Raw genomic sequence first — 18,651 nt, 5'->3', positions numbered from 1 at the left:
CATCCAGGAGCTGTAGGCAGGCAACTGCAGGGGTGGGGCTGAAGAGAAAGAGGCTGGAGGTCCCACGGAGCAGCACAAGGGCTGATGGGGGAAACCACACCACCTTCCTAGGCCGAAAGTCCCATCCTCACCAGCCAGGACACCAAAGCACTGTCTGCACCAGAGGAGCATGGCCAGCCCAGCAGTGCCAACAACATGGGAGCAATACAGAGCTATGCTCCTGAAGTGATAAATCAAGGTAGCAATGGCAGAACTACACTTACAGCTCACCCAGCATCAAAGCGTTTGCTCATCTCCCTGAGAGAATTCCCTCTTTCCCACTCCTCTGAGATCACACAAACAGTAGCAGTTTTGCAAGGTCCAACAGAAGAGCCAGAGCAGCCCTCTTCAAAATCCCAGAACTGCCAGCTTCAGTTCCTCTTGAAGCTCCTAATGCATCCTTCATCTGTGAATACAAATTTTCTCTCCAAGCATCCATACACAGGTGTTCGAACAAAGTCAGCTTGGGACCTGAGGAACTGCCAAGGGGAGTCTTGACCCAAAATGTAGTATTAACATGCTGATTAATGGTCTGGGTGTGTTTAGTTACCAGAGAGCTGTACCTGGCCACGCAGTAAATGCTCTGTTCCTATAGGCCACCTTTTCACCCTCCTTAGGTTTGGATAGAGCCCTCTGGACAGGACCACCTCACATTCCTCTCATTGCCATATGAGTATCCCAAGAGCAGAATGTGATGTAGACAGTACTGATGCCATTGCTGCTGGTACCCTCCATTTGCACTAAAGAAGGATATCTTGACTATAGTCACAGAAAGCCTAAGTTATATTTACTCTGAGCCAAACAAATTTCCTTCAAACAAAAGGCAGGAGCTGCAGTGAACTCCAGGGAAAGCCTGCAGGGTACACAGCTTTGATTAAACAGAGACGGCAGGAAGAGTTGCAAATGTACACACTAGATCCCACTTCTTTGTGCTCAGATTGTCAGCCTCAGTGTGAAAGCAACTCCTCCTTCAACGTTGTCACTGAAGGCCTTGATAAAGTACGTGCTCAGTACTGCAACACAGCAGCAGTTATCTTACTTTTGCCTGACAGTTTCCACCTAAGAGTGGAGCACCTGCAGCACCTCCCCTGCTAATCCCAGAGACTTGGAGAACATCTCTCACCACTGAAATGTGCATCTCAGTCGAGTTGGGAAGAGGTGACACTCAGGCAACACACTGCTGCCACCACTGATACAAGGTAAAGGAGGGTTTAAACATGCCCAAGGGTCCTGAGATAAATCTTGTTAGCACTGTATCAGGTCCAGGAAGGGGAATTTAATGAACAGCAACACACAAAAAGATCTTTATGGACCTTTTCTGAAAAGACCTTTCCCGCATTCATCCATGCAGGGAACTGTGGAAGACAGAAAGAAGAGAGAGAGAAAAAGATAATGGCACAAGGCAAGGACACCTCAGCACAGACCTGAAAGGCTACAGGAAAAGCCATCAACTTCAAAAGGACTTTAACATTTTATTTCTAATGAAATGTATGCTTCTGCCAGTCTGAGAACTCAAAGATGAAGGGGCTCTCCCTGAAATATCCAAGATGGACATTTCTGAGCTAGAGGAAGAGGCTATGCTTGTCAGCCTCGAGTGATGGGGACAGGGGGAGAGAATGGGCAGTGACACAAAATAGCTAGTAAGGTCTGTCCCTGTGGAAGAAAGACAAAACCACAACAGAGTAGAAAGATACATTATCCTTTTTTTTACTGGAAGACTCACCTTATGGCAATGATTTTGTTCTAAATACTTCAAAAAGCCAGGCCACTCACTGCTGGTACAGCTGATAGAAGAGACACCTTCAGAGGGACTGGACACTGTGGGTAACACACTGGGGACCTCAGCATGAGGCACGGTTGACTCCGGTAGCCACATGGCAGAGAACCTGCCTGGCTGAAGACTAAGAGCCTGTACAAGGATAAAGCCACAATTAGAATAGATTGGATCCATCCTGGTAACTCATCCAAGGTAACTCATCCAAGGACTACTCTTATGCAAAGGCAGATACGTTATACAAGCAACAAAATCAAGATCAAAATCCATCCTGGAACTGTTTTCACAGAAATGTAAGTTATGTTTAGAGGGAACTTGAGGACCCATCATCTGTCTCTTGGTTGAATACTGGCTACAGCTCCCTGCTGTGTCTTCCTCCCTCCTCCCCAGCCCATCACTAGAGAGACCTGCCATTAGCTCATTTCTCTCAGCCCCTACCTTGTCTGTCCAGTACTTTCACACATTTATCTTGCCTAATTCTTGTATCTTAGGTGAACTGCGCTTTTCTGTACAGCTAATGGTGAGAAGTGGGTACCTTCAGGTTCTTACTTTAAAATCTATGTCTCGAGCAGCTCAGTTAAATTACATTCTTTAATTATCTGTTTCTCAAGTCCAGGTTAGCCAGCCTGGGTGTAAATGATGAATCACATCACTGTCATACTGAAAAATGAAAATGTTCATCGCAGTGATCGCTTGTCTGGAACACATAGACATGGAGCACAATTTGTGTTGTGATAGCAAGCAGCTGGAGGAAGAAAGCTAAACCCATCTTTCTTAGAAAGAAAATCTGTCCCTTCTGCATTGGCAACAGGAATCTGAACGTCTCTTTGGAATCATTTCCCTGTCAAAAATGCTTACTTTCCCTGCATATTGTCTGGGGTCCCCACGAGGAAAGAGACTTGCAGATGATCTGCAGTGGGCATTGGGCTGTAGTCCTGATGCCTGAGGTCTCAGTAGATGATTCAAAAACACACCACAATGATGTACCCCCATTCTCCCCAGAGAGATGACCACAAAAGACCATTGTCACATAGAGATGCAGAAAGACAAAGGCAAGAAGAGAGTCCTGAAGGGAATAACGAGAAACAGAAGAGGGAAGAAAACACAGAGTAAATGAGCAAACAAGTTTGGGGACAGAAAGAGGATGTACCTGAACACCAAAGGGAAGGTTAGCACTGTACTTGCATTCAGAACCTGCATTTGGCTGTAGCTGCACACAGTTGTCATACATGCAGGTAGATGCTAAGCAGCATGGATAGTTTCCCTGCTTACCACATTCCTAGCATCCCAGCTGCTGCACACCATGCCAGGGCCTTTGCAGAGCTGAAGTCAGGGGCAACAAGAGCTACAAAGGCAACACCAGTCCTCTGCAGGACACCTCTGTGAGTTCTCAGATGCCCAGTAACTCGTACATTCATATTAGCAGCTCTGCCAGAAGAGCCCTGGAAGCATCTTCCCTTCTCTCTCACCCTACTGTTTAGAAACTTCTAGGAAAGTGGGGCCTTTAGCAATCCTTACCATCCACTGAATATGTCAAATCATTGTCAGGATCTTACAAACAAGGAATCATAGGGCATAAGCCAGGTTAAGCTGCCAAAAAGAAATGGAATTTCATGTCCATCTATCTGCAGCTTCTTTATTCACTTCTGAAGACAGAGGTGTGGTCAGACTAAGTCTGTGGTCTGGTTTAAGGCCCAGTGCATGCTGGAGTGTATAAAATCCCACATGAACAAAGTACAACACAACACTAACTTGTTTCACAAAGTCTGCCTTGGAAAGTCCTGCCTTTCTACCCCCTTAGCAGAGGTGGAAGCAGACACGCTCTTACACTTCTGGCACTTTGTGGAATGCAACTCGGCTGCCAGGGAAGAGAACAGCTTGTCTCTATGGCAGCTCTTCTGAAGGACCTGGACATCCACAGAACCTGGTTTCCTCAACAACCCAGACATTCCCCTGGAGCTCTCCATATCACTCATCTGCTACAGTACAATGCAATTTTCATCAGTAACAGCAGGAGGTCCCTGGCAAAGGGCTGTCCAATAGAAGGCTACACACTGTATTTAAGGCGTATTTGCCTGGCACAAGAATGAGCAGCAGCTTTGTCTTCAATGAGCACGTCCCACAGCTTCCATCAGTTGTTAAAAGTCTCTTTCCTGAAACAGCATCTGTCTGACACCTGCTGTGCAGACCTCAGCCCCCTGTAATCATAGAGGTGTGCAAAGTCCCAGTGAAAAGGCAAAAGTCACCCATTTCCCTGGAAGATTTGCATGACTGGGCTTCACCTTCACATGACAAAGAGCAGGCATGTCTTCTCATGCATCAAACACGACACCAGTCAGCTTCAGCCTCAGTGTAGGCTTTTGGGCTGGCCCTGACCCAAGCAGGGCACTCAGCCAGAGCCATCGCAGCCCTACCAGGCTCTGTCATAGAACAAGCACAGCCAAGCACATTGCCTGAGCCTGGTGTTACAGAAGCAACTCAACTCTCAGGCTCTGGCACAAAAGTTCTTTTCAGACTGCCCTTATGGCAGCAGGCAGCTGGATACCTCTACCAGCAGAGAGCTGAGCTGAGCCCATGGCAAGTACAAGGTGATGCTAAAGACTTGATAACTTCCATCATTCACTGCAACACCCAGGCAGTTACTTGCCAGTGTCCCCTTCTTTTTAAATCCAGACTTCAGGTTTTTTGGTTTTCTTTCTGATGATGATAAAATCCTAGCACGTTTACAAGAACAGCATTAAGACCCAGGTCATTCCAAGGGGTGGAGGCAAGAGGATTTCATAGAGCTAATTCAAATTTACCAAATAAGCTGTAACCTGCACAGCTAAACAACTGCTGTCTCACAAGCATACCACTCATTACTTCTGCATGTGTTAAACATCTGCAGCTGGCAAAGGCTCTGCTGAGGGACCACAGACCATTTATGACATTTCTCTAGCTTGGCTGATAGTCCCTGTCACTCCTTAAGGACTTACAGCTTTGGTGCCACCTCCCAGCTTCATGTAAGCTCACTCTGCAGAGGACACCTTTCCCTGACACCACCATCTAGAAACAAGCCAAAGGTACACACTTTGCCGTCAACCAGCCTGCACCACTGCCATTTGAGACAGAGCATGCACCACTTTGAACACAAACTCACCTTGCCAAAGCCTGGCTTGGCCTCCCCAAACCACTTCTGCCTCAAGCAACTTCTCATTTGAAAGGAAGTGTGCTGGTTTTGGCTGGAATAATTTTTTTCACAGTAGCTACTGTGGGGCTGTGTTTTAGATTTGTGCTGAAAACAGTGCTGATAGTGCAGGGGTGTTTTCCTTACTGCCGGGCAGGGCTTACACACAGAGCCACTGCCTTTTATGCCTCTTCCCCCAGCCCACCAGTGAGTAGGGGGGGGGGGGACCACAAGGAACTGGGAAGAGACACAGCCAGGACAGGTAACTCCAACTGACCCCAGGGATATCCTATACCAGATGGCATCGTGCTCAGCGTATAAAGTTCAGAGAAGAAGGAGGAAGGGGGGAACATTCAGAGCAATGGCATTTGTCTTCCCAAGTCACCATTATGCATGACAGAACCCTGCTCTCCTGGGGATGGCTGAACACCTGCCTGCCCATGGGAACCAGTGAATGAATTCCTTGCTTTGCTTGAGTGCATGGCTTGTGCTTTCCCTGCTAAACTGTCTTTATCTCAACACACACATTTTCACTTTCACCTTTCTGATCCTCTCCCTGATCCCACAGTTGGGGGGGCGAGCGAGGGGCTGCCTGGGGCTTGACTGCCAGCTGGGGTTATAAACCATGACAGAAAGTCACCTCCTTGCTGTATGATCATGGTGTGCCACTGGCAAAGCAAGCAGGGAATTTACTTCCAACACTATTGATTTTGCTCCTGATACCTTGGAAACAAGAAGCCTCATGAAGGGTTACAACGAAGACTCAACATCTAATGCCCAGGTTTTAGAGCAGATATTAAACATAACACTCCCAACTGTGACTACTGGCCCCAGCTAATCAAAAGAAAACTCTCCCAACAAAAAGGCTGACTTACAATGGGGAAGAAACACAATAGACTCAGAAAACAATTCTGCTTCCCAATTCATCGCAGAAGTGTAGGCAAATATTTAAAACTTACTGTAAAATAGGGCTCATGCTTATTTTACAGGGTAAACAGTGCTGGAATCAGGACTGTAAGGTTTACATTTTATACCTTCAACAATAGTGTCTGCACACATGCAAGGTACAGGGAAAGAACTGCCCATAGCTCAAACATCCAGACCCACAGCACAGACATAATCAAAAAGGCTCGCTCTTTATTTTAAACATAAAAAGAAACATTTTACACAGCACTGTTAGAACTATTCAGTACCTGCATTCCAGAATTGCGCCCAAAACTTTATTTCATAACTTTGAAATTAAAACAAAAGAAAGAAAATATCTTGTCCTTCTGTTTTATGATGTTCAAGGTTATCCTGGATTGAAATTCCAAGTGCCTGGAGGAATTTACCAGCTTAACCAGGAGATGTGGCAATGTGAAAAGAGGAAGATCAATGTGAGCCCTTAGGATACTTTGACAATACCACAGGTTGCAGCAGGGAGGATATGGATGCTTGTACTGCACCTCAGGCAGCTTATTCTTCTGACACTCTGCAGGTTTAATACACAACCAGATGCACACACACCTCCACTCACACAAACCCTGGTCACACAGGAAATAATAATAATAATAATAATTAAAACCATGAAAAGTGGCCTAGATTTTTTTCATTAGAGAGAAGATTCATGCTCTGTTTTTAAAAAAGGGGATAATACAAAATTGGCACAAGTAGAAGGAAACCTGGGGCCTAGGTCTAGCCGCTCAGCTTCTAGCCTTCCAACTACAGCAAATACAGGGTGGAATGGGATGCAGCATTGCCTTCCAAGGGGCTGTCAGCAATAGAAGTTAGTGGCAAACTTCCTTCACTTGGAGTGACAAAGACGGCTTGTTACAGGCCATGAAGGAAGATCAGCATAAGGACATGGGGACCTTTCACTAGAGAAGCAGGGAGCCCTGACCAAAATAACCCTGAGTTTTTTCCAGCAGGGAAGAAATGTGCTATGTTGTGTGTTTGGGAAGAGTTGGTGGTTCCCTGCTCATCTGTTCCCTAATTATTGCATTACAGTCATGAACCTCTCTCCCTAAGACTTAACTAAGAGCATATAGACAAGGAGTCAGTCTGTCAGGTTAAAAAGTGACTGATGCTGTGCTTGGAACTTCACCACCACTACCACCCCTCCCCAGAGGCCCCAGTGCCACAGGCCTTCTGTGAAGAAAGTAGATGTTAATGCAGGAAAGAAGTTGCTAGATCAGCCAGCATCCCAAACATCAGAATGGTGTTTCATAAGATCCAAGGAAGAAAACAAGATTTCACTACAGCAGACTAACAGGGAAGGAAGGAAAATTCTTGGTGTCAAAATATTTGAGTGAATCCTTTCCTGAACTCCCTTTGTACAGCACTGCTATAGATTTCTGGGCTTTCACAGTGGAAGCTTGAGAGTACTTCTGTCCTGTTCTTCAGGAAAGGCAGCTATGTCTGCCTGCAACATTGCCCTTTTCAAAGTTCTTCCAGAAAGAAAAACATCAGGCCAGAAAGAAAAGTTGCTATGAATATTCAGGCCAAAGTCTTTCAGAGGTTCAGTGGTTTTGCATATCCCAGTTTTGGAATGCTACACAAAAAGTCTTAAAGAGTCAAATAACAAGTTGCAAGCCCCAGCTCTGCAAATCAAGTCCATTTTGAAAATGTTTCATAATCAGCTTCCAAAAATCACTGGACACACCTCTGAATACTCTATGCATACATATGGGGCTGCATGTGTGTTCACATGCTGGAAGCGAAACAGCCTTCTGGAAAACACCCTCATGTCAGCCTCAGAACAGAGGTCACAGTGCTAGACAAGGGAAAAAAACACACAAAGAAAACTTACCACAAAAAAACCCTTCACAGCCCAGATACTAGACGTGCATCTCCCCTGGAATAGGCAGTGGGATGAGTTATTAGTGAAGCAGATTGTCTAGTAGTACATCACTAACGTCCAGACTGGTAACAGCACACCACAGCCACTACCTTCCAAGGATGCTCTTCTTTGGCATCTCTTATCTCAAAAAAAACTGGAAAGCACTGAGCCCTGGCCTCAACTCTGCATCTCTCACCTTTCTTGATGCAAGCCAAACCCTGCCTGTGACATCAGGTTGTGGAGCAGTCCTACTTCCTCATTTGTTTATGCACAGTATCTTTATTCTGACCTTTATTGCTTAAAACACCAGCTGTGCTGGGAAGACAGAACTGCCTGGAAAAGATATTGCTCCCACTCAGGAGCCAGGTCAGTGTAAGTGGAAGACCAAAGCAGGGCTTGTGTACTGTAGCACCGAGGAATAGGTCTCAAGCCCATGTGGAAAGCCCTGCTGCAGGCCTGTGCTCAAGGCCAGGACTGCTGAAACCTGAAGGATTCTTGCTGCCCTTGGGGATTTGCTCCTATTCCTAGCCTGAGTTGCACTGCAGCTACTGCAGATCTGACTCTGCTCACAAGGTTCCAGGGTGACCACCGAGGGACTGGTAGAAGCAGCACTGGGGTCTGGTCTGTGCATTTGGTAAAACATAGTTTACAAGTCTTCTCTAAACATGATCAGTTGGCCAACTGCAGACAAAGATCCACCTCTTATTTTATTCCCAAGTCATACCATCACCAGAAGGCCAATGTCTCCCACCTCTCTGCTGAGGCCAGCAGAAGGCTGAGCCTTGTCTCTGGATACCATGTGCCCCCCTGCCACAAGCAGAACAGGGTCTCAGGCACAACGTGAGCAGCTGTAGTGGGCAGAAGAGAAGGTGGAAGGGTGGGGGAGAAGGTGGTCATAGGCAGACATCCATCAAATGCTTGTCTGAGGATTGACTTCTTCAGGGTTGCCAAGTTAGCCCCTATTAACCACAGCTAAGAACTTTGAGCACTGAAAATAAGAGATTTTTAAAAGTGCCTCAGACCTCCACCAGGTAAGCTATGTTTCAGGATTAACTGAAACCTCTTGGAAAGCCAGGGAAGAGAAGGCAGCTGGCACCCATAAACCAATTCTTTGCCGAAACAGCCTCACGATGGTTCCAGCATAAGAACCTTCTCCAGCCTTCAACCCAACACAGAGAAGCCTGTGAGATACTAAGGTGGACAGAGAAAGGGGACAGGATGGTGTGATGGGGATAGAGGGGAAAAGTAGATCAGTTAATACAATGAAAGTCTAACACCAGCCTCTTTCCAATTCATCATCCTGCCCACCATGCTTTCATACAGGAACATCTTTCCAAAACCAAGAGGGGGGGAAATAAAACCAATCAACAGACAAACAAAACCTTAATGAATTTTGTCACAGGGCCCTGCTGAAAGAAGGCTCAACAGTTTGCACATTAGAAGGACATGATCCCTATGCAGAAAGTGCTGCTGGAAAAAGAGAACTCCCAAGTTGCTAAATATGGCCTGATTGTTCTCAGGACATGATGTGTAACAAGGAGAAGCTTGAGGTCCAGGCTGAAATCAGAGCAAATGCACTGTCTTGTCTGGGCCTGTGAGCAAGTGTCTCAACACAATCCAAGAGCCCTGTGAGTCTCTCCCGAAATGCAAGTGTGTCCTGCTCCCGCACTCAGTCCATCTCCATCGACATTAGCCGACGACGCTCTCGCCGTGTTTCCTGCACTTCCTTCTTGCAGCACCAACGGGAGCTGCAGTAGCCAATAAGGCAGGATAAGAGTCCAATGACAGTGGCCAGACCGATGCCAATCAACAGGGGATACTTGAAAGCATTCAGAACTGAAAAAGGAAGGCAAAGTCATTAGATATCACTGAGAAATTCAGAGATCCCCCTCATTTATTCTTGCATGAAAAAGGAGAAAATCACACATTACTCAGTCAGGGGCAGATTAATTATTTCAGAACAAAATGGCACTAATTTTCCTTCTTGATTTCAATCTTCTCAGGTTTGAAAAATTGGTCTCTTACTGGACTCCCTTTCCTCTTCACCCTAATTCTTCCTCTACCGTTTCAAAGCCTCAGAGAGGCTGGAAGCACCAAAGGAGCCTTGGAGTGAGATAGCAAAGTAGAGCTCGTTCCAGGAGGTATCCTATTACCCACTTCTCCAAACAAAAGCATTGGCTTGTTTCCCCATCAGAGGTAGAGTGTGGCTGCATTCTTTGTAATATGTTTCCATAAAGCAAGGAGTGGACTCCTTTATGCTTTGAATGATTAGAATTACTATTTACTCTGTGTAATCAACCTTCAAAGTTGGTGCCTAAACAAAAAAATTTGATTTATAAATACCTACTGCTCAGTTAAAAGACAGTAAGAACTGTAAGGAGTTTGAAATGTACAGTTACAAAAGTTATCTGCACAGCAGGGACAACAAAAGCTTCTTGCTCATTTTAAGTTCATGGAACTTCCAAAGATGACCTCTCCTGGAAACACTGAGAAGAAAGTATCTGGTTCAAAACCCCTCCTGCATTCATATCCCTCCTTAGCTATGGGTTGAATGCAACATCCAGCAAGCAACTTCCTTCTCATGAAGTCTAGCAACACTTGCAACTCAGGTTGGAAAGCAGACAGGGCAAAGTGCAGGGAGCAACATGTCTTGTTAGGAGAGGGAAGAAGGAGTCAGAGCTCTGACTTTCATTTCTCAGCTTTGACACCAACCACAATGTGACTCATTCATCATGCCCCATCTGCAAATCCAAGCTTTCTCCAGCAGGCACAGAAGGGTCAACACTTGGAGATAATACTATGTCCTTGACTGAAAGATACCCCAGCTATGCAAAACATCACCAAGAGATGATCAGGGAAGAAAACACTCCAGTCTTACGACTATCATCTGTTCAGGCAGAACAGATTCTTCTACTGTGAAAAACCTTGAATCAGAAATTGCAAACAATAGAAAAAGGACAACAAAATCTAATGAGATTACCAGAGGCGCCTTTAAAAGCAGTTATGAGGAATATCTGCCACAGAGAGACATAATAAGGTGTTAAAAACAAATTGAGTAGCACATTGCGATCTCTTACCATCCATTTTCACAGACAGAAAGATGGGTTTGGCTTTGATGTCGGGTTCCCGCTGCCATACACTCGTGGCAGATCGCACCCAGGGGGTCACCACGCAATAGTGGTTCCCAAAGTCATGGTCCTCACAGCCATGCACACGGAGCCGGAATTCCAGCAGGCTGATTCTCTCCAGGCTGATATCACTGCTCCCATTCCTCCTGCTCTGCGTCACGATCCCTCTCCGGTCCAGCGAGGCCAGCAAGATGGGCTCTCTGTCCAAGGCGAAGGAGCGCACGGCAAACCAGGAGACATCAAAGGACACATCATCTGCATTCATGGACAAAGAAGAATTTAGACATGTTGGTGAGCTCTGAAGTATTTATAGTGCCACTGCTCAGCAGAAAAGTTAATCTGTAAGCAGCACAGCCAGCACTGGTCTGACAGCAAAGGGAAAAAAGAAAAGAACAAAAAAAAAAGAAAGTCCCCATAACATGCCCTTTCTAGGAGGATTCAAGCATTGAACTGCAAATAAATGCACTAACAGGAAGAATGGAGTTGCACAGAAAGAGTGACTTACCACAGGAATGACAAAGAGGAGATTTCTTGCTTTTCTGCCTGCTATTCTAAAATTTCTATTTAACTCTGATCTAAGTTTTTACCAAGCAGGCTTAGTATCATAAGAAGTTGTATAATTATGCTGAACCTACAGTGAAAAGGGAGTAGAAGTACTAGGTATTTGCTAGCAGAGAGTGATTTGCAGTCCCTGTCTTCGTGTAGGGCCTACACAACCACAAAATCAGAAGATTCTTTCCTGAAAACTCCTTCCTTATATCTACAGTTTGGTTAAATGAATAAACAAGATTCTGCACAGAGCACAAAAAATTATCTACAAGATTACAAAGCACTCAGGAGCAGACCCTGGCCATGATGCTTTTATACATTTTCACCCAGAGTTGTGGGTTACTGTGACCCATCAGACATCGTGCCTTGTACAAGTTTTATCACCCAAGGACACAATCCATAAAACATATTTACATCACCTTCCAGTTTTAAAATATCTGACAAGTCGTCAGTGTCCATCAGCACATCTAGCTCATTGTGTTCGTGCAAGGTCCTATTGATCTTATTAGCAGATCAGTTTTAACCCTATTAGGTTCATGTAGCTAAGTATCTACTTTAAAAACCACTCCTATTCTTTGCTAACATGAGCCCAGCAACACCTGTTGGAATCTGAAACCTGGCATGACCTACAGCATAGACAGGAAAGTCTGCTCACTTGTTTCCTCAACAGGTCTTCCTTCCTGGCACATTAGCAAACTGATGGGCCCAAACTGGAAACAGAGGTTACTATTTCTGTTCTGAGTTTTGAGTACTGGTACAGTGTGTGCACAGGGCTTACTTAACCTCTGCACACACCTAAGGCAGTCCCAGTGATTTCTGGCAATACATCAAACCTCCATTTTCTAGTATTGAGATCTCTGAAAAACACAGTATTAGCAACGTGAATTTAAAACTGATCTTCTAATTCACATTTAACCTCCATGATAACAGAAAAACTGAAGCCTAAGCCTACTGTCATACTCAAATTTTTTACAGATCTAAGTGAAGACAATTTTTACATCTCTATCAGGCAAGCTAACACTTCAGCAACAAAGGGAACCTTAATATTTTAAAGTAAAATGAAGTAAAGGGATGTCCTCAGCTCTGTTATTTGAAGTATAGCATCAGTTGGCCACGTAGAACATTCCTCCTTACTGCAGAAAAGAAAAACCACCCAGTGTTTGGGATGTAATTGACTCCTTCCTAAGGTACACTGGTTTTGCACACACCTTCAGAAACCAAACAAAAATATGAGAAAGCAGATGTTACTACCAGAGACACTGCCTGGTCACACTGTTTTGGGAGCCCAGCCAGTTTCCTGCCCTGCCTGCCATGGCCGGGTGCTCTGGGTGATGGCACGGGGCCTGTTTTGCAGCCCTAGAGCAGGAGTAGGTATCCCAATCCTTCATGGGGTCCAGTATAGGTCACATGGACCAGCAGGCCCTCATAGCAATTGTTCTTGCCTATCATACTACAAGTACTACTGCTAGTTACTTGGCAAAGCTCTCTGAGCACTTCCCTTGAAACCAAAGTTAATAAAAATTACCATAAACATGCTCAGTCAACAAGATCAAACTTTGACCTCTGCTTTGTGCACTCATCCAACTGTCTGTGGGAAACAGGGCCCCTGCTGGAGAGAGCTCTGTTTATAGAAACCACTCTTCATCTCTGCTGTCTGTTTATGCCAAATACGGTAATAGCACTGGTCCACAGGCAATCACATTGGGAATGACCAATTCCTTCCAAAGATCAACACTGCCATTAGCTCTTGGGTTTCCAGGTACTGTAGGAGCATATGGACACCTTTCAGGCCAAATCAAATTACACTGAACACACCATTAAACTTGCTAAAAGAGGTTTAAGCAATAAATTTAGATATTAAAAGATAATAATAATTTAGCCTCCGGATTCCCAGGCAACTTCGAAGAATTCCTTCTTTTGTGTCCCAGACAATTTGAGGTTCCCTTCCCTCCACATATATGGATGAGTGCTGTCATTTTGGAATAGCTGGATCTATTTCCTGTAATTACAACATGGGATAGCAGTATTATGCCAACATATTTTATCAGTCAGTATACACAGTGCGCAATTAGTGACTCACTACAGACAGTCAGAGGGAGGATTTGGCTCCAAGTACTCTGTCACTATCCTCCTTGAAATAGCTTCATACAGCAAAGTCATATGATTCATTTCTATATATCTCTGGGTTTCATACAATAAAAACATAGGAAAGTTTAGCAAAGCCAGGATATAAATCAGGTCTCTCTAAATATCAGAGGTGAACATGCCTAGCAGCTCCCAAGTGCGAATAAGTATGTAGGTTTACTGACATAAAACAGGTCACACTAGGCTTCCCAAAAGCATCTGCATCATTCCACACACACCTCGCATCAATGTTGTCAAGTCACACTCATGATTTTTGTCCCAAATCTACAAAAACTCAACTTCAAGCACTGCACTCACACTTAAAGGTTTCTTTCAACTGGTTCTTTCTGTACCACACAATAAGTAGTGTGGGACACCTTGACAAGACGCCCCACAGTAAAGCCAAACATCCCAGTACCAAGCCCAGAAGGCCATCAAGGACCTCAGAGCAACCAGGGCATGCAGCAGAGATGCTTTCACAAAGGAACACAAGGCCCTGGGAGCTGGATGCTCCAGAGCTCTGTGAGTAGAGTAACAGTGGTGCTGCGCTTCCTCCCCTCCTCAGTTAGCGAGGATCATCAGCATGTAAAGCACATCTTTATGCACATTTCGATTTGACACACAGGACTGAGCTGTCTGGGTCTTAGCTGCTTCCCTGGCCAATCACTCCTCAAAAAAGGGAATCCTATTTCTAGACCAGCTCTTAGGAACCATACACTTCCACTGCTTAGAATGGAGCTCTCTCAGCATCCTGTTACAGTAATGAATCACAATTCTGAGACCCTTTTTGTTTACTACATTTAAATGAGGTTGAATAGGGCTTCCTAGAGAGCTGAGCAAACCACTTCAAGCCATATAAGAGGTAAACAAGCTGGTTTTGTTAAATTCTCCAGAGTGCCCACTGAGTCTGTCTGGAGCAGATTAAAAAAACCATCTCCTTTCAGTCACAGTAAGTAATACTTTTAAATCCCTAAGCACACAGCCCAAGAGTGGGTGATCTGGGAAGTCTAGAGATCATTTGTGAAAATGTGTATTCAACAGAAATATCTGAAGCAGCTTTTATATCTTCAGGGCACAGAAGAACTACTATTCCCCCTGACATACACATACTCCCCTCATACCAATTGAAAACACCAAGCCCAGCTGCCAAGCCAAAGGAGCACTTCTTTAGAAGGAGCAGTTGCTGCCATGTACTGAGCTTAGTAATACACACTCCATTTCAGCACGGTCTCAAAGAAGCAGAGGAAATTAAAGCATGTAGCAGTCACGCCAAAACCTTTTCTACCCTTTTGAAAATTTCCCACAGGATGGGTACACACAGACACTGACAGTATTGTGAGTTGCCTCTACCAGACAAGGGTTCAATCCACAAGTGATGCCTCTAGAAAAAAAAAATGGATGGATCTAACTGTAACAAATGGCACTGACAAAGATAATTGGTCATTTAACTTTTCCTCCACTCCTTGGATGTACTTTAGTTTTCTGATTGTGCATACAAAGAGAGAAGAGATGGCACCTGACACCTCAACTTATTACAGGAAGCATACATAACTAATCCTCAACTAATGCTTGCATAGCTGAGTAACTGTGCGTACAAGAGCAGAACATACCAAATGTGTTCAATGTGTTTTGGAGGGGCATTTAGCAAGACATTCTATGAAACTCCCTGGTCTTTCTCTACTCACAAGAGAGTCCAAAATACAGCCTTGTAGCAGGTCTGACACCAGATGAGCAGAGCCTTTGAAAGGCCATCATGCCCCCTCAGAACAGCATCAAATGCATTTGCTTCTTTCTCATCACGTTCTCAAATGGAAAGACCATGTCTGTACTGCCATCATCTGTTTTTTTTCCAGAAGATGCTGGCAACTCTTGCCATGTTTATCTGATTATGAAGTGTAGGTTTTCCCTGACACATGCCTCATTTCACCAGTGGGATGAGACAGCCCTGTTACTTCCACGGTCTGTCTAATGTTTGGCCCTAATTCAAAAAACAAGTTCTCCATTCCAGTTGTGAATTAAATTGTGATACTGACTCAGCATAGAGACAGATCAGAGATGGGATACGGAGGAATAAGTTCACTAGTGAGGAACTACATCTGTTTACTACCATTGCCCTTAAGGCCCTTCACCTAACCTGTTCCATTAGCCCACTTCTGTAGTCCCCTCCATCTCCCAAGGTCAAAAAGGCAGACTGACAAGGGAAGTCTGGACATGCTGCAGCTGTCACCTAAATTCCAGCTGTTCCCTGCTGCTCTTCTGCCAGTCTCATCCAGAGGACCAGCAAGGACTGAAAATGGACCAGCTTCTCAGGCCCATATGAAGGGCCCAGACCTGCATTTCTCCACATAAAAGGAGTGGTTAGGCTCCAAATCCTACTCATCCAGCAGCTAGAAGCTCAGAGCATGGACTGAAGAGTTCCCTCAAAACCTGCCACAATGTCACACTTTACTCCATTCTAGGCGTATTTGTTGCCTGTGCCTCATCTGCCTCATTACAGACTGTAAAAGAAAAAGCAAAACCAAACCTAAAAAAAAAAAAAACCCACAAAAGAAAAAAAAGAAAAACAAACACAGAGGCAGAGATCTGTCGTGTCCAAGGTGACATTACGCAGCTATGGAACAGATTACAGTGCTGACATTTAAAACTCTGCTCTGGCTGCTCATGACCACTGAAAACAGCATCATTTTCAACTCCAGGCATCATCTGTCAATTCAACAAACATCCATGAACCCTTATGAAACTTACAAATTAAAACTGAACTATGCTGATGAGCAACTCCTTGAGGACAACGCTTTTTTACTTCAATCCCTTTAATATTCTTATATTGTCAGGGCTCCTCCCAGTCTCAAGCTACCAAATACACACCAAAACCATCACAAACCCAAGTGCAACAAAGCACTGACAGGAGAGACCTACTGCTACTAAGCAGCCCCTTTTCACTGAATTGGTAAGGCTGGAAGGGACCACTGGAGGTGATCTGATCCAACCTCCCTGCTCAAGCAGGGTCCCCTAGAACATATTGCACAGGATTGTGCCCAGATGGCTTGTGAATCTCTTCAGAGAAGGAGACTCCACAGAATCTCTGGGCAACCTGTTCCAGTGCTCAGTCACCCACACGAAAAGAAATTCTTTCTCATGTTCAGGTGGGACTCCCTGTGTCCGGGTGTTCAAGTTTTACATGAGTCAGGGATGCTGAGGCCTCTCTCACATGGCAACCCCCAACATTATTTAAGTTGTCAAACACCAGTAGAAGCAGCACCTGCTCCCTGCCAGTAATTATTGCTCTGGAAAGGAAAGCAGCTGCTTTGGGTACTGTCTCGCAACAATACCTGTAAGAGCTTGGGCATACCTCAACTTGGAAGAGGCTTCCTGCTGAGCAGAAACCACAGGACAGACTGAAGTGTGTGTACAGGCACACAACACTGCTTTCTGTGCCCAGTATCCCAGGATATGACGCTCTTGACAACAATAAAGTTTACTCAGCTTTTCTTCCCTACCAGGCATTTCAATAATACAATCTACAGACTTCTATCATTTTTTCACAGGCAGCACACAACTGTAATCTAGCAAATTGCTTCCCTGCAACACTCAGATTTAATGTAGAAGAGACAACCTGGAATTTCAAAGTGATGGGCCTTTACTAAGCCTGGTGCTTCATCTCATCAGCTACTACACTGGAAGTAATTTTTTTCTGCACAGCACCCCTTTTGTACTAGCTTACATGTAGACTTTTAAGTTTTGCATGAATCATGACATCTTTACATTTAGGTATATACACTTATACATTTATATTTACATACATATTTGTAGATTTTACAGAGATGTTTATATTCATATATATAAGCACTTAAACCCTAAACTCACTCCAAACCCAAATTTTGGGTATAAGGACTAGAGTTGCTCTCACAGCATTTTGATGAAAAGCAGCTCAGACAATGCTTGGCAAGCAGCTACGTTTTGAGCAATTCTCTGAATTTCTCAGCTTTTCATATAAATCTCTTTCTAAAGTGCCTGCTATCCTCTTCATGGGAACTAGGTACTGTATTTGTTTCTTCCACAGAAAAAAGGAGGCTCAGCTCTGAAGACAATGAACATTTTTGGCATTTAGGCTGCAGTAGTCAATTATTATGATTTTTAGATTTACTTTAAGCCTTAAATTCACTCTGAAGTGCGAAGCCAGGTGACTAAGATTTGCTTACAGGTGACCATTTTCTCCTAAATGGTTTTGCCAATGGATCTCCTTTCCAATTAAAGGGAACAGGAATAGCTTTCATGGCCCATCTACTGATGGTAGGCAGGGATCACCTGCAGTGGGCTCAGCTGGTACGGACAGCAGAGGAGGATTTAACAGTAAGAACGCTTTCCCCCCCCTCTCCCCTCAGAAATTGAAACATAAAACCTCTTGTTTTAAACTGAGCTGCGTAGAGCAAACACGCTCTCCTGTATTTATCTAGTTCTACAGCTTCACTCAAAGGACACAGGGTTGTAACTGCTGATACTACTCTGCCTGGTGGAGGCAAATGAGTTACAAGTAAAATAATTTTGTGGAAATACCTGGCTCAAGTGCCATTCCTTCCATCGTGACGATACACAGCAAATCTGCCACTTCCCCCTGGTAGATCGTCGGGCTGTCAGAGTGCACTGAGACATTAAACACAGGACCTAGAAAAGAGTAACCACAATTAGGCTTTTCTTCTGTGTCCAACACCTTTCTAGTATGGCTTTTGAAGTATTCTCTCCTAGTTTGTGGAAACAGAGCTCTGAAGAAGGGATAAGCAATCATTTATTGTAAAACAGTCATTTTTAGCCATTAAATCCTGTGCTAAGGTAAAGCACCCAAACCATCAGACCTGTCACCTGACACAGAGGCTGCTGCCCCAGTCTGCTTTCTCTTGTCCTGCACAAAAGGAGCTGGTGACTCCTTTAAGAGCAGGAGAGTTCAGGTCTTCAGGCTAATCCAGAACTTATCTTTTTGGTGAGGCTGTCAACAGGAATTCCAAGTTAAAGCAAAAGAGTATTTTAACAATACAGATGGTTCTGCTGTGGAACTGAA

General features: G+C 44.6%; 1 protein-coding gene across 2 annotated transcripts in view; it reads right to left on the bottom strand.

The window, feature by feature from the left end:
- Positions 1-6,096: 6,096 nt before the first annotated feature.
- The window catches only part of PTGFRN (prostaglandin F2 receptor inhibitor), a 66,782-nt gene continuing 54,227 nt past the window's right edge, over positions 6,097-18,651 (bottom strand). For both annotated transcript variants that reach the window (XM_050333681.1, XM_050333683.1), the window contains 3 exons: positions 18,153-18,260; positions 10,875-11,180; positions 6,097-9,633 (listed from right to left, as the gene is read on the bottom strand). In XM_050333681.1, the coding sequence (XP_050189638.1) occupies positions 9,467-9,633; positions 10,875-11,180; positions 18,153-18,260 (581 nt within the window). In that variant the 3' untranslated portion in view covers positions 6,097-9,466. The remainder of the gene's footprint in view (positions 9,634-10,874; positions 11,181-18,152; positions 18,261-18,651) is intronic.

Source organism: Myiozetetes cayanensis, unplaced genomic scaffold, assembly GCF_022539395.1.
Source record: "Myiozetetes cayanensis isolate MyiCay16 unplaced genomic scaffold, myiCay2020 scf5-8, whole genome shotgun sequence".
Classification (NCBI taxonomy): Eukaryota; Metazoa; Chordata; class Aves; order Passeriformes; family Tyrannidae; genus Myiozetetes; species Myiozetetes cayanensis.
Note: the sequence above shows the minus strand (reverse complement) of the source record. Positions and strands in the feature narration are given on the sequence as shown.